Source organism: Caenorhabditis elegans, chromosome X, assembly GCF_000002985.6.
Source record: "Caenorhabditis elegans chromosome X".
Lineage (NCBI taxonomy): Eukaryota > Metazoa > Nematoda > Chromadorea > Rhabditida > Rhabditidae > Caenorhabditis > Caenorhabditis elegans.
In genome coordinates, this window is record NC_003284.9 from 5,204,433 (window position 1) to 5,227,607 (window position 23,175).

General features: G+C 37.0%; 3 protein-coding genes and 2 non-coding genes across 8 annotated transcripts; 2 read left to right on the forward strand and 3 right to left on the reverse strand.

The window, feature by feature from the left end:
- The first annotated feature begins 1,387 nt into the window (after positions 1-1,387).
- Positions 1,388-11,800, forward strand: H28G03.2 (WW domain-binding protein 11). 2 transcript variants are annotated; one of them, NM_171678.7, is made up of 11 exons: positions 1,388-1,748; positions 2,088-2,186; positions 2,238-2,293; positions 6,705-6,797; positions 7,021-7,168; positions 9,891-10,116; positions 10,304-10,355; positions 10,411-10,771; positions 10,817-10,948; positions 11,004-11,128; positions 11,571-11,798. In NM_171678.7, exons 1-10 carry the CDS (start codon positions 1,392-1,394, stop codon positions 11,124-11,126), a joined length of 1,647 nt encoding a protein of 548 aa, NP_741780.1. In that variant the 5' UTR covers positions 1,388-1,391; the 3' UTR covers positions 11,127-11,128; positions 11,571-11,798. The 2 variants fall into 2 exon arrangements, with proteins under 2 accessions (NP_741780.1, NP_741781.1); NM_171679.5 differs by lacking the exons at positions 1,388-1,748; positions 2,088-2,186; positions 2,238-2,293; positions 6,705-6,797; positions 7,021-7,168 and adding an exon at positions 9,406-9,838 and having other exon boundaries at positions 11,571-11,800.
- Positions 5,280-5,357, reverse strand: H28G03.7. The gene has a single exon (NR_071006.1). It is a non-coding gene; the product is annotated as an Unclassified non-coding RNA H28G03.7 (non-coding RNA).
- Positions 6,224-6,286, reverse strand: H28G03.8. Its single transcript, NR_071007.1, has one exon. It is a non-coding gene; the product is annotated as an Unclassified non-coding RNA H28G03.8 (non-coding RNA).
- Positions 11,801-11,930: 130 nt separating the features above from the next.
- hrpa-2 (RRM domain-containing protein) lies at positions 11,931-14,663 on the forward strand. Of its 3 annotated transcripts, none has more exons than NM_171681.5 (6): positions 11,931-11,988; positions 12,037-12,161; positions 12,566-12,667; positions 12,717-12,878; positions 12,931-13,431; positions 13,481-14,663. In NM_171681.5, the coding sequence occupies exons 1-6, from the start codon at positions 11,961-11,963 to the stop codon at positions 13,571-13,573; spliced, it is 1,011 nt and encodes a 336-aa protein (NP_741783.1). In that variant the 5' UTR covers positions 11,931-11,960; the 3' UTR covers positions 13,574-14,663. The 3 variants fall into 3 exon arrangements, with proteins under 3 accessions (NP_741783.1, NP_001380004.1, NP_741785.1); NM_001392774.1 differs by having other exon boundaries at positions 12,569-12,667; positions 13,481-14,662; NM_171682.5 differs by lacking the exons at positions 11,931-11,988; positions 12,037-12,161 and adding an exon at positions 12,387-12,502 and having other exon boundaries at positions 13,481-14,654.
- A 1,483-nt stretch (positions 14,664-16,146) lies between these two features.
- H28G03.3 (BZIP domain-containing protein) lies at positions 16,147-21,933 on the reverse strand (the record flags this gene model as incomplete). The annotated part of the gene is made up of 11 exons (NM_001373293.1): positions 16,147-16,388; positions 16,473-16,520; positions 16,908-16,964; positions 17,014-17,073; positions 17,166-17,204; positions 17,596-17,649; positions 20,510-20,548; positions 20,837-20,860; positions 21,142-21,195; positions 21,746-21,820; positions 21,873-21,933. The coding sequence occupies 11 exons, from the start codon at positions 21,931-21,933 to the stop codon at positions 16,147-16,149; spliced, it is 753 nt and encodes a 250-aa protein (NP_001360090.1).
- Between the last annotated feature and the right edge of the window lie 1,242 nt (positions 21,934-23,175).

Genomic DNA, 23,175 nt, shown 5'->3' on the forward strand with positions numbered 1-23,175 from the left:
AAAGGTGTAGAGAAAATTTGGATTGTCTTCAGCTTTTCAGAAGTACGCTATAAAAAATGTCCTCAATAATTGGTTGGAAACATGGAAAATTGAAAAACGTTTAAAAACAAAATTAAAATAGCGTAAATACCGTCCAAAACGGTCCCAAAATTGAAACTTCATGAAATTCAGGTATATATTGTGTTCACAAAGTTATGCTTCAACGGCATTATAGGAACCAAATAAGAACAATTGAGCAATCAAATTACAAAATAAAAATTGTTGAATTTGAACAGGTTTTTCTTAATCCCGGCAATCAGTGAATGAAATTTGTTAGTATTTCTACTTTGATTTCGTTTTTTAAGCTTTTTTGACTATCTTGTTGCACAATAACTACACAAAAAATAGGTTCGGGATTTAAAAAATGTTTTCTAAGAGTTGAAATAAAACTGAATCAAGAATGAATCTGCACGTTCTGAATCAAATTTCGCTTCCAGAGAAAATAAATAAAACAACTTTTCGAAGCGTGTGAAAATTTTTAATCATGATTTAGAACATTTGAAAATTATTTAAACATGTATAATTGCTTTTTAACATTTTAGAAAAATGAATTTAATTATCATTATAATTTTTTCAAAGAGAAGTCACTCATAATTTATATTTTTCTCGGGGTGGTACACGGACCAATATATTTTTGATTTTTTTTACCGACCGAACTGTATACAATATTTAATACGTAAGTTAAAAAACTGGCAATATTTGCAATACTTTTTCAGTTAAAATGCGAAAAACGTTTAAAAATGGATCCCCCTATCACCTAAAAATATGTTTTTTAAGTTAATTTATGGGACTGAGGTGTATGTCCCGGATAGTAACGATTTGCTCATCATTAATTCATGTTTTTTTTTGAATTTATAATGTTTTAGTGCCATTTGTGGAAAAAAATCCTTTTTGAATAGCATACAACAATACTTGCTTTAAAAACTAATCGACAAAAAAATAGATTTGCGTTTCAGCGATTTAGTTATTTGATCAAAAAACAAAAAGAAACATCAAAAACTATGAATTATAAATTTCCTTGAAAACAAAATTAACAGTGTAAAGATAACTAAACGGAAATTTATTTGCTTTTTAACGATAATGAAAACAAAGTAAAACTTTTCATTCCCTTCTTCTATATTTTTCATTAATTTGGTGCATCTCCATCTGCATCTCTATAAAAACACGTAGCCACCAATATTCTGCAAAAGAGTGACGACATATCGCCTCCCCAATCTACAGGCACAGCAACATAGCGTGTGTCTGTAAGAGACGGCGAGAGAGCGAGCGGCCGTGGCCTAGCGTTTGCACTCAATTCCGCGGAGTCCGCGAGAGCGCTCATTTCTTATACAGTCCTCATTCTGTGTGCAACAATGCAACGTGACAACGTCATCGACTCTGCCGGCAACCCTCCTGTTGAAAACCCGGATATCGATTTGCAAGACGGCGAAATTGGAGAAGAGAGTTTCGAGGCAACGCAAGCATATTTGCAAGATATGGAAAATTCCGCTGAAGCGATTGCTCTGGAACGTCAGAGAGCTGAAGAAGCAGTTATGGCAACAATGGATGAGGATGACGATGGGCTCAATGAGTTTGGACGGCCAAGAAATCCGCCAAGAACACCACCAGAGCCAGCTCCAGAAGGCCAACCAACTTGTGAGTCTATTGGTTTTGTTAATGAAGAGTTCGACGATGTCTCGGATGATGGCGAGATTCCTGGAAGAAAACGAGTAAGTTATCATGCTTTTAAAATTTTTTCTTGCAAAAAATTCGTCGGTTTTCCTGCGAATAATATAATTACAAATTAATAAATTTAGTAAATTTTAAAATATTAAAAAAAAATGTCTTCGCAGATGGGCAAATAGCATTTGCCCAGTGAAAAAAAAATCGATAATTCGGCAATGTGTTGCCGTAGAAATATGGGTTTATACGAATGAAAATGTGCATCCAATTCTACTTCGCTTTTGCAAAAAAAGGAAAGCAAAATTATCATTTTCGAAATGGCAAAATTATTAAAAACACATGCCCAAATCATATTTTCCGCACAAAATAAGAAAATTGTTTTCCAGATTGGACCAAAAACCCCACCAGAAGAGCCGGAATCTCCAAAACAAATCGAGCAAACTCGCGAGCAAGGAAGCGATGGAGAATTGACTGGAGACGATATGGTATGGAATTTATTGTTAAAAATTTTTAACAAGTATCACTCAAATTTACAGGAGCCGATTCCAATTATCGAACCAAAACTGAACAAGGAAAGCAAACGTGAAAAACGGTGAGTACTAAGTCCTGTGATACAACTCTGTTCATGAGTCTGGAATTCTGAATGTTCTGTAATACCGTATGTCCTCTATTGGTTTTGCACCCCTTCGCTCAACTTTGACAGCTCATATCTCATTTTGTTATGAACATATAAATAATTAACAAACAACATACTATAGAAAAACATCTAACAAATATTTTATCAGTTGACAACTTTTCTATAAAACAAACGACTACTGAGATATGAGCTGCCAAAGTTGAGCAAAGGGGTGCAAAACTAATAGAGGATATACGGCACTTGAAATATATACATTTGTTGATTTAATTAGGAAACATGTTGAAAGCACCTTGTAAACTATACATTACAATGCGCTCTACCGAGCCACCTTGACTGATATCTTTAGATATAAAGTTTTCTGCAGAACGTTTATGAAAGAGCTACTTTTATTATTTTATAAGGAGTTTTAAGTAGCAGTCACGTTAGCTGACGTTTAGAGTCACGTTTAGAACCATAGTGAGTTTTTTTTTCCGTGATTCGTTTTAAAAGAACATTGATGTTTTCTTAGAAAAATATTTCGGCTCAATTTACTATTCTTGTTCGGTTAACACTGAACACTAACTATTTTGGTTCCGGCGTGAGCAAAACAAGCCAACTACCACAAGACGGAAAAAATCACAAATTTAACTTCAAAACATTGTTCACTTTGCATTCTAAGGAAAACTGAAGACAGTTGATTTTGTTAAGCAAAGTTGACAGGTTTAGAACAACTTTACTTTCACTTATCAAGTTTTACAAACACCATTGTTAAACTGTTGCAATATTCTTGAAAAAATTGAAAAAAAAAATCCCCTGATGTTTACAACATTCTTTCCGTTTAAATTTTGTAATTCTCTGCGACTTAACAACGTTTGAACGTAGGGTACATTACTTTTTGAAGCGAACAATACCCATTCAAAAACCCCCATTCCAATAGTCATAACAAGGTCCAGTTGTTAACTCTGTCATTTTTATCGCATTGCGAATAGTGGCAGGTATAGGCGATACTCATTCTAGTTTGCAATAATGCGAAAAGACTTACAGTTTCGCAGATTTATAAACATATTTTCAAAGAACATTTTTAATTTGATAGCACGTAGGAAAACGTAGGAAACAACAATACATCGTTTGTAAATGATTTGTGCTTTGATTTTTGCTGATTTGATTTTTTCTTCACCGATAAAACAACATACTATCAAAGAATGAATTCGATGTTTCTTCTTATCGGCTTCTTCTTCTTCTTCTTCTGTGCTAACCTAACTCTGGTTTTTTTTTACCTTTTTGTTTCTTGGTTTCTATCCGTTTGTTCTATTCTCAATTCCCCACAGTGTCAACATGTTTACTCTAGTTATCTAGTTATATTTTCCACCTACGATGCGTTGGCTCAGCGGCAGGGAGAGAATATATATTTTTTCCTTCTCTATCTAGCGTCTGGAGAAAACTTCTTCCCCACCCTCCGATACATAAATTATAGGCGGGGTGTCGAAGAAGGAGGGTCCACAAATGTGTAGTTTTCTCGATTATTGTCTAACATCCCATGCCACCCGTGGGTAGAGGGAGGCCTCCTTCCCCACTCTCTCCTTTTGGCAAGTTTTTGCGTTTCGGCCGAAATTTTTGAAGCAATGCGTTACTTTGCATACCCGTGAATATATTAGTTGGTTGTTTCTTTTGACAGGCCCCGCCATACTACCTCTCTCGCCAAAACGAAGGGCAATTCAGCAGCTCATCTCGGCACACCTCGGACAGCAGGTGCGGTTTGGCGGCGGCGGTGGAAGATCGAGTTTCAAGGCGAATGATGGGACCCCACGAGTTCATCCGAAGCCATCATCTTTTGAGTATTTGGTTGCTGCCTGTTGCGCCTGCTTGCCCTTTAGATGTGTCGGACTCTTGTCACTCGATATTTTGTTATTTAGGACCCTCGGATATATTCGTTTCATTTCTCGTCTTTTTCTCTTCTTCTTATTCATTTTCTCAACTTCTTATCGCTCGTTTTCTGTGTTGCGGAAACATTTCCAACGTAATTCTTTCGTGACGCAAAACCAAAAGTTCAGTGACCTCCGCATAGTTTTCACCAGGAATTGTATTTCTGTAGTGCATTGTTCAAATTATTAAAATTCAGTGGGTGATTAGAGGAAAGCATTTGGGCTCACATTTCCGAAAATACCCCACTTTTAAGTTTTAACAAAAGTTGAAATCAAACCGAGAACAAACTACCGTGCTACAAGTTTTCTTATCAAGTGAGATGAGTGCAATCGGGCAATGTGGACAAGATCGATGGTGACCTTCATCAAGAATAATGTGTTTTCATTACTTTTTGAAACACTAACTTCACTTGATCTCTGTAGTGCCGGGAATATTTTTTTTTCTCTAAGTGTTGTTTTTCTCATCTACTACAAAAATTTGTCAATTCGTGTTGCTCTTAAAGAAAAAAAAAGAAAAAGCAAAACAAAATAGAAAGAGACAAAGAGAATAGCATGGCAAAATAAAGACGCCCAAAAAATGTGGACCCTTTTCTAGTAGCTTGAAATTCTGGCTGGATCGCTTCTGGAAGAATTCGAAGACATTTACGGAGAAGAAATCAGGAAAAAAAAACTAGAAAAGATGGGCGACTCGCCACTTAACGACCCCCAAAAAATGGATATCTTCTATTTGTTAATATTCTAGTTTTGATATGTTTTGGCACGCTACAAACACGTAACCGGCGGCTCCAAAACATTTGCCACGCTAGTGACGCATTTTCTGCAGCAAAATTAATTATCACACATAGTTCATCTTTTCGTTCTCTATTGATATTGGTCAAACAACCGCGTTTGAAAAAATGAAAAAAAAAAATACTTCTCAAACTGCACGTCCGCAACCTTTTTTCTCCCAACAGTTTAATGAGCCCCGTTGAGTCGCCCGGGGGCCCTCCGGGGGTAGTGAGTTGGCCGTGCGGCTTCTCATCACTATCCATCACTTTTGCTCTCCCGTTTTCTTTTTCTTTTCCACCTGTGGCACAGCTATCTTTAACACCGCGTAAAGCACACTGCACATTGTACTCGCAAGGGCCTCACACAGAGGCACTACCTCAGTCGTCGACTCGGCTCCGTCCGACTGCTCTTCCATTCAAACAGTCTCTTTTGTTTCTACACACTAGTAGTGTCAGTTATAGTCTGGGACATAGTGTAAGCCGCCAAATAGTTTTTGGTAGATATCTCGACGCCATCTGTGTCCAGAGCGCACTTTTCAAGGTCACCCACTCTTTTTTTTTCATCCCATATACTATAATCACGTCACGTCACTCACGTCCAACCTATGAATGTTTCACGAAGGACCCCCCAAGTAATCTTTTCGTGTCGAAAAAGTGGAAAAGAAAGGATTAGTTCGGCATCAGTTAGGCCCATGAATCTATGAATGTATCCCAACATTTTATTTGCAAGTATTCAATGGTATTAGTTTTTGGCCAATGTATACATGTCTTACCTATTTTTTGTTCTAATTGCTCTTTCCCTGAGCAATATCTTCCTGATCTCGTAAATCAAGTGTGAGAATACAAATACTCCGTAAATGCGGAAATACGTTATGCCAAGAAAATGCGGAAATACGAATCCCTCGCATCTCCAGAAACAGAACACATCTAAGAGTTGGCTAGTTGTCAGCCTTGTTTTTCCCTTGCGCCTCATCCGCCATTCAAAAAAATGTGAACGTCGATATGAGAACTGACACCACCAAAGTAGTTGTAGGTCAAATCTGTCTCCGATTACGGTAATGATTTGGAGATGTGGGTCGGTGTGTGTTTGTGTGTGAGAGTTTATGTACACAACTAGTTAATCATTTATACTACTACTCGTTCTCCAAACCTCTCTCATTCAACTCCCAAATCCCCGGTGCTCCTACTTTTGTGAAGAAGACGCTGCCCGCCTTCTCCCACTCAAGGAAGATGTTTTCCTATTGCGCAGTGCTCGTACTCTGACCTCTCCTTCCTGTGTGTGCACAATGTTAGATGCGAGGAAACTAGAGAGAGAGAGAGAGAGAGAGAGACAGTGAGATATAGAGAGTTGCACATGAAAGATGCGCAACTTAAAAAAAATAAAACCTCCCAACTTTTATAGGATTACGATTTTGACCTTCCGACCTTTCAAACACTCCAAACGTTTTCACCTATGTACTTGCATTAGATTATGCATGTTTGCATATTTTCATGAAAAGGTTTATTGAAAAGCCCACTCTGTTTATTATCTCATAGTCTGTATTTAGGTTTAAAAATTATTTACAATTTTTCCGCCGCCTCGTCGTCTCTTAATCGAAAATTTCACGGCTACTATCCATTTCATATCATCTTTCTGTGTCTCTGTGTTTCTGTGTTTCTTTTCATTTTTTCTCCATTTCACACTCTTCGTTGTTTCAGGCCTCGCACGCCACCTCTTCGCGCTCGACAGTTCAGCTGTCCGCAATCGCCAACAAGCCGACATCGGAACTCGTCTTTTTCCCCGCCACGCAGGTTAGTCTTCAAAATTTTTGAAAATGATATAGCAACAGACAGTGTCTATTGTATCAAATTAGAGTGTTTCGGTTTCGTTTGCAAATGAAGGAACAATGCATGCCGTGTCTGATTTTTTAGGATTGATCGTTTGATTAATCGGTCGCACTTTACACCGTCACATGGTTAATACACATTTTGGCGCATTGTATTACTCCCTATCTAAACATGAACATTTTTGCAGACATGCGACTCGCGAAGTTCATTCCCGAAAACGCCGACACGACGATAAGAAGAGATCAACCGTTAGACCTGAAGTCTCCAAAGAGCTCACTTTCCCAGTTGTTGCCACCCAAAAATGTCTGTCACTGCTGGAATTTGTAGAGAAGCGGGTATGTGTTTGTGTGGGTTCATCGAAAGTCACAAAAACGACGAGCTGTGTGTGCTACGTCGTGCTGTTTCCGGAAGCCTGTGAGCCAAAGGGTTCCATCAAAAAAAACGTTTGTTCCGAATGCTTATCAATCACAGACAGCCCCTGCTTGACTTTTACTCTATTTGTGTGGTGCTAGTCGTCTATCGGTCTATCAAGATGTTTGAAACTTTTGCGATTTTATCACAATATCGGTCCAACCAACTGGCTCCGGCCGAGACGCTTCTGAATTTTTTTTTCTTGCAATCAAGTTTACTCGGGATGAAAAAATGTTATCTTTCAATAACAAATATTCTCCTTTTTTTCAAAAACTGCCAGGCTACAATTACATCTTTTTTTTCTCATAGAATTTTTTTGGGGAAGCGTCTGGTTGTGTCGGCTTTTCCGAATATCAATTTTCTTCATTTTTTTGTGCTGCGTCCCCAGTGTCGCCACAACCCTTCAACCCCTTGCACTCGTCAGTGGCGGGCAAGAGAGAGAGTCGCGTTTCTAGGCTTTTTGCGCAAGTCGCAAGTAGTCCCATTTTTCTTACTACACCTCGGTTTTCAACGGTTTTTCAAGTTCACTTGAAGCAGTGTGATGTGCATGGCAAATCCTAAAAATTGCATGTAGTGGCACCAACAGAACTATTGCTCTTTAGGTGGACCTCTTAGGTGCCTTTTTTGTTTTGCTGCTGCTTTCAAAAATGCAATGTTACCTGTAACCTGCGTAACTTTTGTTAAATCACACCTAGAAGTCAGCGCCAGTGAGAAAATGGATCAAACTCACTTCTATGGTGCCAAAATTATTAAATATCATAATAAAGCTTTTCAAAAGAATTGTTGAAAGTTTTTTTTTGGCAATTAAAAAGTGACAATTACTGTGTTTTTGTCATTTTTTGAAATAACTATAGCACTGTCACATGTTCGAATTCCTAGAATGTTTCAATAATTATATTTGAAACATAAGTAGATCATAAAATTGGAAAGTATACTGTTTTTGATCGACGACTTCCAAATAAAAATGAAAAACTTGTAATTGCCACATTTTGAAACAAAATTCAATTAAAAAAATTTTTGAAAAGTTTTACTTTGATATTTGGTCGTTTTTGCCCCACTAGCGCTCCACCTTTAAGTTATGGTATTAGTGACAAGAAGATCTAAGGAGTGACCGTATATACTCTTTATCTTTCTCTCTCACTCTTTCTCTCTTCTCATTTGCTTGTTCGCTCATCACTCTACGAAAAGTCAAGAGCTATTGCAAACATACAGAAGCGGCTCATTGTGAGTTGCGAGAACAAATTGTACTCTGCTAATTGTTTTAGAGAATCGAATGGGTACGTACGTCCATCTTCTCCTTCTCCTTCATCTCAAAGTTGATTTTGGAGGCTAGGTGGAAGGAGCACGCAAACAAATCTGTGTGTTTCTTGTTTTGTAAGAACGACTCAAATTTCTATGGCATGTTAGCTATCGTTAGCTATCAGTTTTGCATCATGGGTCCGGTAAATGAACTTTGCGGCTATCTTTCTTTTTCGTTTTTTTTCTCTGTAGTTCCTCTCCACGCTAGTTTTCTAGTTTTCTCTTGGCGTTATCGGCAATCTTCTATTTTGTGAAATTGCATCATTCTCAATCCGTTTTGCGCATTTTCTTGTTTGTTTCGCACTGTTAACGTCATTACAAATGGCTATGGCTACAATTAGCAGCATAATTGAAACATTCGTGCACAGAATACAAAATACTCAGTGATTTAAGTTGAAGAAGAACATTTAACTGTGGAATGAGAGTTTGATTCCGCGATACGTAGGCTAGTGACACTTCACTTGAGCTTACGATCTTCGAGTAGCGATCCTTTACACAAACCCTATTGGTGGCAACACCATCAATTGTGTGCTTATTTTCTGAGTGGCCCGGACTACTCGCAAACATTTTCCTCAATCAAGTTGTCGGCTGTTATCAGTGGTGATACGTATGGTGTGTTTCGAGAACCACAAATATAACCCGTCTCGCTCGCCCTCTCCATAACTCTTATGTGTTGCCAATGATGCAAAAATGAATTTGTAACATTTGAGCTCTGTTATCAACCTCGTAAACGGAGAAAATTGATTAGACACACACAGATGGTCATAATTGACACACAGTCTCACACATTTGCCGCGGTTTTTATCTTTCACGTTTCAATCGAAATATCGGAAAGGCCAATGTGATGTGTGTTCTTAGATCTTCCTTGCTTTCCTTTACTCATGGGTATCAGGTATCACCGAATCCCAAAATGATATCATACATAGTGATGCAATTTTCCAGCTTGAGTATTTTGTATTATTGCGGTTTCATTGACTTTTGCAAATACGAGTTTTCTTCCATATGTTAGTTCGCACAAGAGTTAATAGATTTCAAATGGTTTCACTTCCTTGCACATCCTCGGCTCCTGGTGCCCTGAGCAAACAGAAAACTTTGAAACTTGACTATAATACGGCAACGCATTGCCAACAATACAGTGTGCTTGTTGACGCGCTTTCCCCTTTTCTCCTGTAGAGATTTTTGGCTTTTTTTTCAACAATTGAGCGGTTTCCCACATATGATCTCGGCCAGACACAATCCGAAAGTGCTTGCTGCACGACTACTATTTTGATGTTCCATTCATATGTTAATAAATGGTCTCTGATTTCCGAATGACCATTGAAGTCTTCTATATGTTATGTATTTCAGGGATTGACGATCACCGACGATGAACTTCTTCAAGTTGTTCGAGATAGCATCGAGTTGGATCAAGCAATGGGAAAAATTGTGAAAAAGAAGGAAGCAATGAAAAAGCAGATGGAAGACATGGCAGCGTGGGAGCTTGAGAAAATCAAACGAATTCACGCGAACATGCCACGTCACATGCAAGATGTGCTCAAGTTTGATGGCAAAACGGTGCATATTGCTCAAGAACGTTAGTTGTGCTTTTTATTTTATTTTTTCTGCTCTTCTGAATCTAAGAAAACGATTAACCTTTACTCGAATGATGTGCTTTGAAAATGCAGCTGGTGTCAGGAGTTTAGGTTGAAGTAAAATGCATCGGCACATTCTCTTCTTTTTATTTATTTTTTCTTCACACTTACCGACTTATGATTTTGCAGGACCCCCCATGCCACCAATGCCGTTCTCCGCTTCATCGCTCGTGTCATTAAAGTAGGACACTTTACACACTTTATCCATCTTTCATTATTTCATCTTTTTATTATAGATATGGACAACCAATGCCTCACCACATGGGGATGCCTCCTCCAGGAATGGGTCCACCTCCGTTCATGCCGCCACCAATTGGGATGCCTCCACCACCACTGGGCATGCCCCCACCACACATTGGCTTGGGGGCCGCTCCGTACGCAGTTCCCCCGCCGATGAGTCTTTTGGGACCACCACCATTCAGTGTTCCGCCAAGTGTTCCACCACCCACAAGCTCGGCAGCAGCTCCAATTGTGCCACCTCCACCGGTCCAATCCACAGCCCAGCCACCGCCAAGTGGGACATCAGAGGCAGAAAAAATGAAAATGACTCATGGTTTGAATCCGATTGCATTCTCCAATGCGCCACCAGGGCTCAAAGTAAGTCTCAGTCTCAATCGGGGAAAACTTTGATTTTGTTTTTAGTTGGGCATGAACGATTACAACCAGCCACCACCAGCGAAGAAGCCAGCTGCTCAACAAAATCCGCAAATGAATCGGATTACCAACAATTTATCGAGCATGCTTACCAACGCGTTGAAGGCTCAAGTTAGCAAGGTATATTTGTTGTTTCCGGAAATGTGAAATATTATTTCCATCCTACTTTTTTTAGGCTCAAAACTCGCTTAACAACAGTAGCCCAACCAGTACTGCTCCGAAAAAACCAGTTCCATCACTGATGAGCATCAATATTCCAGGCGTCCCTAAAGCTGGATCATCTGGATCCCAAAACTAAATGTGAGTTTATATGTAGAATGGCAAAAGCAGCAGTAGCAGTAGCAGTAGCCGTAGTTTGAGTGAAAGCAGTTAAGATTCTGATGCATAAAGAACCATAAAAATCGGTGCGGTGCTAAACCTATTAAAGCTAAAGTGGCGCGGACCCCATACTTCAGTACGGCCGCCGGCTCCTCACTTATTTCGTCCCCTGAGTCCCACCTACTAGTTTTGTTGGGACATTGAGCCAAAAAATAGGACGGCTCAGAGAAATAGATGTGTATACTAAAGGACCGTAGATTCATCACGGCCACCTCGATGCAGGAGGAGATGCCCCGCCTCCTAGCTTGTCATTTTTCGTTTTTGAGAACTTCTGCGCTCTTTTGCAATTTGAGATGTAGGAGATTCATGTTTTTTTTCTTCATTTCCCAATAAAAATATTTATAACAGACACACTTGTTTTCAGATTGCCCATTTATCAACACTGCAACTATCTGCAACATTTATAACTTATTAATTCACTATTCGTTTTATAACTATCTGATAAATATTTGTATCATTATCGTATTGACCTTTTGTCAATATATATTTTCTCTACTTTTTGAATCTCCGTAAGTCATCTTGATTTGGTCATAGTACTACACCAACCTATTTATTGTTTGTGCATTTTATTCGAACAAAAGTGTTTCTTGTGAACTTGTGCCTTTCTTCTATATTGTTCTTCACGCCAGGTCTACAAACCGGCTAATATATCTTTTATCACTCTGTCTCACCTTTTTTTTTCAATTTTTAAACTTTCAATATTTATTCAATATTTGATTTTAAGCTGTTCGTCGCCGACCCAAACAATCAGACAATGTACGGACCATATCCGTACCCACCAGGTAATTAATATACAATTGTGTCCATAACGTATGCATGGATAATTTAAGAGGTTGCTGAGATGATTCAATCGGGCGGATTTCCATTTGCCATGATGAACCGTGGAATGCCGCCACCACCACAGTGGAATGGTTACCCGGTAATACACCCATACGAATTACACCAGATGCTACGAGTGAGTTCATTTTTTGTCTTATTCTCTAGCCTTGTCGACACTTGTTTATGAGCTCAATCACTAGAGGAAAAAAGAAAAAAATGTGATGGAAAGACAGAATGACGGAGATAATGAGAGAGCGTAGAGAGTAGGGGGAACGGATCACAGAATACAGTGTACAGAGCAACGTTTATCTAGAGCGGCCTGACCTGACCAGCGTTGCACCACCGAAACAACACTCTTACACATTAGAAGACACTAGCCAAATATTAATGAACCACGAGTGTCTCATTTTACGGCGAATGCATATTTCTGATTTGATAACTATCCTAGAACTTCCATACTTGTGGGACACGTTTAAAGTTAGTAAGAAAAATAATTTAAAACTTGGTGTTCGGTCAATTTTCAAATATGCTTTATTCCAGCAGTTTCAACAAATGGGAATGGGCCAGTACCAACACGATAGCCCACCACAGCTTCGCAAATTGTTTATCGGAGGTTTGAGCCATGACACGACAGACGAGCAGGTTTGTACAATTTGACGTTGTCTGGGAGATTTATGTTCATTTCTTGTAGCTCGGCAACTATTTCTCGCAATGGGGACCCGTCGTTGACGCGATCGTAATTCGTGACCCAAACACAAAGCACTCTCGTGGATTCGGATTTGTTACATTTGCCTCAATTTTCAGCGCCGAGTCGGCGATGAATGACAGGCCACACAAGCTCGGAGGAAAGACGGTTGGGAATACTTGTAAATCTAGAAATCAAAATGATTTTTTCAATCTTACAGGTTGACTCGAAAAGAGCTATTCCACGTGAGCAAATGTCATCAATGATTCCGCCACCATTCTTTGAAACCGATCCAGCGCCAGGATGCAAGCTGCTACTCAACGGAATTACCAACGGCGTGCACTCTGTTGACTCACTACGCGTTTACTTTGAAACGTTTGGAACTCTTGATCAAGTTGAGATCCTTGGTCAACCACGTGGCCTTGGATTTGTGATCTATGAAGACAAGGAGTCAGCAGATCGTTGTCTAGCTCATAACAGCGGTCGTCATATTGTGAACGAACGCAAAATTGAAGTGCGCGTCTTCACCAAACATCCCAATGGAAGCACTTACTGGAAGCGTCCTCAATCACAATCACATTCTCAACGTGACCTGTTCGAGCAACTTTCACAGCTTAACCTAAAGGACGGAGATCGCAAAAGTACTGGGAACAGTAGTTCAGCAGCAGACACACCGCAAAACTTTGATGAGGATAGCAATTATGGAGGTACCACAACGGAGGTAAATTTGAAAAAAAAATTGAAAACTTAGTTCACCTGCTAAATTTCAGGATGATTGCAATGTATTTGAACATGAAGAAGGATCATCGGAAGAAAGTTCAACAGAACAAACGTTAGAAAATGAAAAGGAAAATTCAGACTAGACTTATTTTTCCATCAAACTTCAATTTTATAAACTTCATGCTCAAAACGTCTCCGCAGCTCAAATGCACTATCAAATCTTCTCCATTATCACTGCATATTTACCCACCCTTCTCCACCGTCAACATGCTCATATCAATAACAAGTAAAAAAAAACTCTCGTCTTGTCGATTTAGAACCCCCTCTCGCCGTCTATTTGTCACTCTCCGCCATATGAATCACACAAGTAGTTTTTATTTCAATTAAGAACGAGAAAATCATTTGCTCAAATTTATGGTTAGACAAAAGAAGAAAAAAAATCACACTTTCAGATCACACATATTCATACCAAAATCATCTCTGAAATGTTACTCAAATCACAAACTGCTAATACTTTTTTTGGCTATTATTTTTCATAAAAATAATACTTTTCTCTTTGAAAGAGCAGTCCTATTCTAACCTTTTATACATCTGGTCATTTCATTTTTGTATATTGTTTCAACATTGAATGTTGTGAATGTTCACCTAAGAACACGCCCCGTTGAAGCAAACCTTTCCTCACATCACGTTATGACTGTACTATGCCTATAATATAATCAAATTTTCATACTTGTCTCAAATTGTGTCCCATTTCTATCAGATAAGCTTTGTCTGTACCGCCTTCCCCATCCCCCCACTCCCGAATCCTGTTCACTCCTTCTCAAATCTTTCAGTCTTTGAAATACAAGTAGTGCCTTTGTAGTATGCTCATTGTCACCCTCAACACAACCAGTCCCGTTTAACTTTTTTTTTCTTCAAAAAATTGGTTTATTTTCCTCTCTCTCTCATTTAATTGTATGCTAATCGAGTGTCTAATGTTGTATACCCCGTCATTTCTCATTTTCTTTCACTCTCTTCTCTTTTTATCAATTCTTTAATTACATCCATCAAAACTCCCATCCCTCCTCCACGTACCCGCTTTTTTTTCTCATCTCAGAAAAATTCTAAAACATTCAAAATGATATTCATTTCAAAAACATTCACGATTTTCTCTGTTGATAAAAGTCATTGAATTCTCTGTTCTGTTCAGGGTTGAACATGGTTTTTATTGTACAATAAAGATAACTTCCGATTTTCCATACATTTTGAAATTTCAGAAAAGTAACTGAACATTCAATACGGAAAGTTTACGAAAAACCTTGCAGATATTATTAGTGTAGCCCCCGACGGATTAATCAAAAATAATGGATTCATGCAAGAATAATAGATAAAAAGAAAGTTGTCTGAGACGCGCAGAAAAATATTATGCACTTCTACTTTTACAGCCATGCAACTGTTTACAATTGATGTATATTCTTACAGTTACAGCTTGTTTACAAAACCTAAAATATGTGTGTACTAATGAAATCTGCCATCAAGTTTGAAATATCACACAATATTCAAAAACTTTTTTTTTGAATAATTCAAGATGTCAGCCCGGACTTTCACTAACCTGTTATTTATGTAACACTAAAATATATACAGTCACAGTCATAAAGGTATGCAAAAACGATGTTTCCGTTAATCAAGCTCATATTATTAATCGTCATAACTCAAAAACTAAAAGATATTTTAAAAATCTGTCAACTAGCTAAATGTTGTCCATGATCTGTTCTGTAATTTTTTGTAAAATATTTTTCACAAGCATTCCTATGAAATAAGTTACAGTGGCAGACATCTGACAGGCCAGTTTTTAACATCCAATCAGAAATCGGCTGAAGCTCATGTATATGTTTTTTCACAGAGAAGGTATTAGTAGCAAAATAATCTACATTACATTTTATATTGCTTGCTTATAAAAGTTTTGCTCTCACGTCGGCGAAATTTAGTTTTTGAGTTATGACGATTAATAAAATGAGCTTGATTAATGGAAACATCGTTTTTCCATACTTTTATGACCGTGACGGTATGGTTTTTGGATTCTTTAAAAAAATTAAGTTTATGTATGTATTGATTTGAAAAGAAAATACAATAATGCTACGAAACACATCAGATTAAAGCAATTCAGTATAATAAAATGTTTCCCATAAAAACATTTAATTAAAAGTTACAACAAATGATTGGAACTACAACATCAAAATTACCAATATGATAGTTTAAAATAAATTGTTACTGTGCATAATTTAAAAAAATGGAACTGAAACGAGAAAATTAGAATAGAGGCAATTACACAGGCTATTTGCTGTTGGGTGGAAATAGGCATAGCATTAAAGCTAATTTTACAAAAAAAGAACGAAACAGAGCGCTTTTATTTTCTACAAAAACATTTATATTAGTGATATTAGATCTACGACGGGCTTGTTTGCTAGCCAATTCTGTAGAGTGGACAACAGGGCTGTATCCGGGAAAAATGTTTTTTTTTGAAGATTTTTTTATGAAAAAAAAGAACTCGAAAAAATTAAAAATTAAAAAAAAATTGTAATTATTAGATGATTTTGAGAAAATTTGAATTTTTGAGACATATTGTTTGATTCGTGGAAAATGTGTTGCAAAAACATAATTATTTGAAAAATCCAAGTATAAACTAAAAAGAAAATAGAAAAATATTCAGCCCCGTTTGGAAAAAGGAAAACGATGTTCAGCGGCTGGTTCTCTTTTTGTTTCTACGTTCACTGGAACGTGACTGGCAAGTCCTGGTGCTCGGCATTTGTTCGCGAATATTGCGGCCCTCCTCTTCGAGTCTCCGATTCTTGCTGCGAAGTCTTTCGATTTCTCGGTCCTTCCTTTTAATACTTTTCTGCATTTCCGCGTGTTCCCTTTGCAAGTACTCGTTCTTGTTTTTCATTTGTTCATACTCCACCGTTGATACCCCGGAATAACCTAAAGTTTTTAACTTATTCATCAAATTTAAAACAGTCACATCGTGAAAACGCAGCTAACAGAATTCGAAACTCAAGAACTTACCCCAGGCAGCAATTTGTGCTGGAGATGGGGTTTGAACGGCAAAGTTGTCTGCAAGAAAAAATTATAAGTTCTAAACAATATTTTAGTGACGGTTGTGATCAACAGTTTTGGCTGCATGTTCAAAATTGGCAAAATGGTATTTGTTTATTAGCTGTACCCCAAAATATTTGGAATGGATGAAATTTCTTGATGGTCAACTCGTCAGTAGTCATTCTTATGAAATTTTTGTTTTTAAGCTTACAATTTGAAATGGTTTTTCCTAAACCTAAAATACTAGAAGAATTCCGGGTACATCTACTACAGAAATACCAGCAAACATATTTCAGCACTATACATACATACAGAAGAAATGTGGACTAAAATCTCCAACTACAAAGTAATTACTAAGAAAAAGTTTTAGTTATAAGAACTGCGATTTAAAATAGTGTTACTTACTTGCTGGGCCAACATTATAACGAGCAGAACTAGCTGGACGCTGCTGTTCGGCCGCGACTGAAAAATCAAAAGTCTCGAATAGCTAAATTCAACATCATCTGATTACCGGATGGCTCTCCATAGCTCGGGCTATCAGGGTTGTAAGTCGGCGAGTGGGGAGAGTATTCTGTAAAAATCAGCTTCTTTAATGTTTTTTTTTTTAATACATGCAAAAAAAACAATTTTTTAGAAAACAGGTGTTAAAAATTGTAATCTTACCACGGTATAGTGGAGATGGTGAACGTGGAGTGGGATCATCTGAAATGAATCTTTTAGATGTTTAAGTACTGAAAAATTTAACTGTTTTTAAATTCTCAATTTTTAAATTAAAACGCTGAGCCTAAAAATTAATGTAGTTGTAATAACTATTACTATTTTGACCCTTACACACAACGGAATAAATAACGAATAAACGTACCCACTTATTATGTAGGCACAATATACTAGATATTTGCCACTCTTTTTCTATCCTATCAAACCACTTCCCATGTTTCTGTTTTGTTCTAAAACATTTTTCACAATGACTATTTCAGTTGCTTTCTTATTTTTTCAACTATCGCAAGAATCGTGGAAAATATGTAACTTTTTACTTTCTCAAAAATTCACAATGAAAAACTGAAATTATTAGATTTAAAACTGAGTGACTTACTTGGTGGTGCAACATCGAATTGCGAAGAATTCGATGGTAGCTGCTCAGCCGCGACTGGAAATAAGAAATAATAAAAAATTAAATACTACCCAATCTATGCAGAAAACCTTAAAACTATGAAAAACGAAATTGTAACGCTGAAGCTTTTTTTTTGCACAAAACTAAATATTTGTGTTCATATTTTGTGTTCATTAAAAGTTTGAACAATTTCACCACAGATATATACAATTTTTTATTTACTAATCTTTTTTCTCAGATATCAAACAGACCTGTTATTCTTCAAGGGTACATGTATACAGGGTGCGCAAAAATTATGGGGAATCGTTTGCGGCTTCATAAAACCTAAGGTAGAAAAAAATGAAACAAACATTTATATGGGTTTTATTCTCCGGAAAAAAATAAACAAAATTCCATTAATTCAAAGATATCTCCATCCGCCTCGATACAGACCCGCACACGTTTCGGAAACGCATCAACCGTGGCACGCAAGTAAGGAATTTCAAGCTCGTTCCACACCTTCTTTAGTAATTTTTTCAGTGATTATTTTTTCAGTGACTCTCTAGGTTTATGTGTAGTTTCAAGCATGTTTTCAATTGGAGGACACTCCATACAGGGTGAGTCAAAATTATGGTAAGTAGTTCCCGTGCTCCATACATTTTTCCAGAAACACAAACAACTTCTAACTATACACATTTTATTCACCGTAAAAAACACTATAGAAAAACATTTTAAAGTTCGAAAATATCTCCATTAGCAGCAACACAGGCCTCCAGACGCCTAGGGAACGAGTCGACTGTGGCGCGCAAGTAGTTGATATCCAGCTCGTCCCATGCCTTCTTCAGTGAATCTTTCAACGAATCGATATTCCTATGCGGTTTTGAACAAGCTTTTGCTTCGAGGACACTCCATACTGAGTAATCCATCGGATTGAGATCCGGGGATGACGGTGGCCATTGATTGAAAGCGATGAAGTCCGGGAAGTTGCTTTCACACCATGCCTGAACGTTCTTGTGCTTATGAGCAGGCGCCCCATCCTGCTGAAAAGTCCATTTTGTTTTTTTGAAATGCTTCTTGACCCAGGGCATGAGTTCCGTCTTCAACATATCTAAATAGTTGTTTCCGTTAACTTTTATCCCTTGTGGAACAAAAATGAGTGGAGTCTTTCCATTAGCAGTGATTCCGGCAAAGACCATGATTCCTTTCGGGTAACCAGTACGCTGAACGCGGGAGTTTGGCTGAGTTTTTGCATAAACTCGATCATTTTGCGTATTAAAAGACTGCTCAATGCAAAATATCTTTTCGTCGGTGAAAAGTACCTTCCTGTGAGCTCCATTTCTGAATCTTCGGAGTAGATTCATGGCACGGTCTTTTCTCTTGATTTTAGCAGCTTCAGACAGAAATTGACAAGTAGATTTTTTGTAAGCCTTCAATTTCAAGTTGTTTTTTACCATTCGGCACAGAGAACTTTGCGAAATTTTCAATTCTCGGGCCATCGCACGGACCGACCGCCCGGAGTTGTGACGGAAGCGTCCACGAACTTTTTTATCATCGCTGGTGTAGTGACTGTGGGGGGTTTTCCGCGTCCGGATCTATCGGAAAAGTTGCCGAGCTCCTTGAACCGTGCAATGGTGGTAGAAACAAGTTTTTCAGACACTTTGAGCCGTCGAGCAATGCTCTTCGCCGCGACACCATTCCTATGAAAACGAACGATGGGTTCACGCATGGGTGACGCTCTCATACCTGCGAAAAAAAAATTATTTTTTAGGAAAAACGATGGAAAAATAAATGAACAAAACACGAAATAACATAATCAATTAATTTTGGCGGGGAGACCCGAACCACAGAACTTTCGCGCGCGCGCCTCGACTTACCATAATTTTGACTCACCCTGTATACTGTAGTCCATCTGATTGAGACCAGTCTTTTTTGATTTTTTTCGGAGTTTTTCGGAGTTCGGAGTTAGAGTAACACGTTTACAACGACCAAAACGATCAACAAGCAAGCCTAACTCCGCGAACTGTGTAATTGTCTTGTAAACCAAGTGAAATCGGACATTCGGGCGACGGGAGATGTTGCGTGCCGAAACACCATCTCGGTAAAAATGAACGATAGATTCACGATGAGGTGTGTGGTCTCATCTTGCAGAAAGTGTATACGTATTTTATGTCAAAAGAAAGGTAATTATGTCAGCAATCAAATAAAAACAAAAATAATGACAAAAAACGTGACAGCCAACGAAAAAAACGCAAGTTCGCGCGCGCAAAAAGATTCCCTATAATTTCTGCGCACCTGTATTTTTCGTTTTTGAAATCGTTTTCAAAAAGTCTAAATTTACCACGATGGATGTGATGGATTGATGGATCAATAAGATGCAATCGAATTATAAATGGTTCATCTAAAATATGATTTTTAGATGTTGAAGTCTTGAAAAGTTTAACTGGTTCATCAGAAACGTGATGAGATGTGTTCATTAAATTTACGATATTTAGTTGTGTACTCTACGATGTGATGCAAAAATTATGCTCATAAAGTAATAATTAAATTTTCAATTGTTTGATTTTTCTAGTTTATCAAAAGGCTGTTGGCAATATTGTATTTTCCATACTGTTTCTGACTTTAAGAGTTTAAACGTTAATTAATTAAAATTTTTGAAATAAATTTTTCAGTGTTGACGCTTTGGGATACAGAAATTTCAAACGTACCCATCAGTTAATTCTAATGCAAAATTAAATAACTTTCAAACTTGCATTTACTGCGGACACATTGACTTTTAGATAAATTTATATATATATGTTCAAAATCAAAGAGCTAACACATTCTGTGTAATTTCAAAACTGCAAAAATCGATTTTGTGTTGAATGGTGCTTTCTAGCAACTTGAAAATTTTGAGGTCATAGCAGTTGAATCAACTTACATTCGTGATCGGCTGGTGGTTCAAATTTTGGGGAAGTACCTGAAAAGCTGGTTTGACAAACTCAAACGACTTGGAATACATTTTCGTGCAAAAATCGAACGCATGGTACTCATGTAGTAGCCGTACCGCTAAACTTTTCAACGATTTTTCGAAAATTTACTGTGATTTTTAGAACAACTTTTTGTTTAGGTATTTTTGGCATAAAATGTAACTTAACCTTCCGTTTTTTTCGAATTGTCATTTAATATAGAATTTAATGAGTCATTTAATTTTGGGTTACTGCTACTACATAAGCATTGAAATAATCATTACAGATGGGCAACTCACTTTCATAGATGATTGGCGAGCGACCTGCAAAATGTTTTTAAAACTTATTGTAGCCGAAATAAGAAAACATTTTCTATGAAACTAGTTTCTGTGTAATTTTTCAATTGTTTTTCCGTTTTAGTTATTCTTGCTGAAACATATGCAAGGTTCAAATTTGTTTCAAAAATTGACAATTCACTAAGACTTCGCCTAAAGTTTCCTAAATGTCAAGAAGTTTCCGGTGGTTTCAAACTACAAGATTAAAAACAATCAGAATTAGTTGACCAATAATTCTTCAAAACAAGCATATAAATTAGAAAACTCACTTCTATTGGCAATCCTGTTTTCGTAACCGGGATTGTAGGTGGGCGAAGTGGTACCTATAAATTATGCACAAATTGTAATTTGGGTAACCGGGATAGAGCATGTTTTTGCGTGATTTCTTCAATAATTATTTTTTGAGATATTACCGTATCTAGCCGAATTTTTCAATTAATTTTTGATCAACAACTAGTGGAAAGTTTAGAGCAAATTTCTGTTAAAATAATGTTTAAATTTCGATTTTAAGTAAAAACTAACTCCACACTGGTTTTTTCATCAACTCGGCTTTTGCAGCGACATCACTTGGAGCTTAAAAGCAAATTTATGTAATCTCGCAAGAAATTGTAATCACCCGCAGCATAAAGTCTCATGGTTCTAAGCACTGTGAAGCTTAGCGGCACACCGGCGTCTTTCATTTTTCTCTCCCAAATTAAAAACAAATAAAAGAGTTTTTTAATGGAACGACGTCAAAAAATGTTTTGAAAAAATAAATTTTAACCCTTATCCGAACAATTTATAAAAACTCAATATACAAGTGATCCTCGTTTGATTTTTTAAGAGCGAAACACAATTTTTTGAACAGCAAGGATTTGACTGAAAAAATCGAACCTGCTTCAATTTCCTCCAGGTCCTCCTGCTCCAGATTTTGTTGAGGGTGATAGTCGACGGGTGATGATAGAGACTCTAAAATAAATACATTGAAGTTAATACAAATTAGAGAAATTTCAAACGGTACCCTGTTCAAAGTCCCCGTCATGTTCATGTTTTGTAGAATGTTGGGTTTCCTTTTCAGACATTGTTTCTGCAACAAAATTATTAATATGAGGCCCAAGTTTTTGAGATAAGAACATCAAAAATGTTAAGTACAGTGACAATATTGGCTCTTATGAATAAATTTCTCATAAATTTACATTTTGAACACTAGATTCCCACAAATAACTCTAAATTTTAAATAAGATACAGTTTCTGGCGGTCAACAAAAAAACACTCATCATAGCAAACATTCAAGGAATCTTTTTGCTCAAACTGAACTAATAACCAACGTTTGTTTTTTGAAAAATGCGGTAGTAGCATAATACAAACTAACGGCAATCGCAAGTTTTCAGCAAACAGAAAAATACTGAAATTTCAATATCCGAGATTCGGAAACTGCCACAATTGTCAAAAAATTTAATGGTCAAAGCATTTCGAATAGTCAAGCAATAAATTTATTGCGTCTCAGAGTTGCTAGGTAACGTGTATTTCAAATGTTTTTGAGAAAAAAAAAGATTATGAGGTAGAAATGGACTCTAAGTATTATCTTACACCGTTTTAATCTTTTCGTATCTGAAAAAGAACAGTTAATCCTTTTTGAATATCTTTCTAAAAAGCTTATACTTCAGCAGTTTTCTCAAATTGAATAGAAAAACGTTACTCATTGAAACAAATTCTATAACAGAATAAACTGGAAAGTGCTAAGTGTGACCGAGTAATTGGAGAACGGAAGAACTAAGTATTATTCAGCAAAAATAATTATTGTACTCCTTGGTTGTCAAAAATTGTGTTGCCCAATTTTACAAGTGCCCTGTTGAAAAATCACCTAATCTAAGGCAATTCCAAAAAAGTCTAGTAAATACGAAGATTTTCCCAATGAGTTCGAAATTTCATTTTTTGCCCTCTGGCGTCTTCGTATTGTCTCAGATACCGTTTTCATATTAGAAACTGGAAATCAGAAAAATATGTATTTCTTTAATTTATGTGCCGCACTCTATTGTCCGGTTTGGGAACATGAATTACCACTAGACATGTAAAAGAAATAGAGGCTTTTTTGAAAAATTAAACTGTCAATTCTGAGGTTTTTACAGTTGGCTCATATTTCTAAACAGGCAAAACGAACAGAGAAACGAAAGAAACACGTCTCTGTGTGGCTTTTTATGTTTATTTATTTAATTAATATTTATTTATTTGAATAATATTTATTTATTTATTTAATTAATATTTATTTATTTAATTAATTAATTTTTTTTTTGTTTAATATTTATTTATTTATTTAATTATTA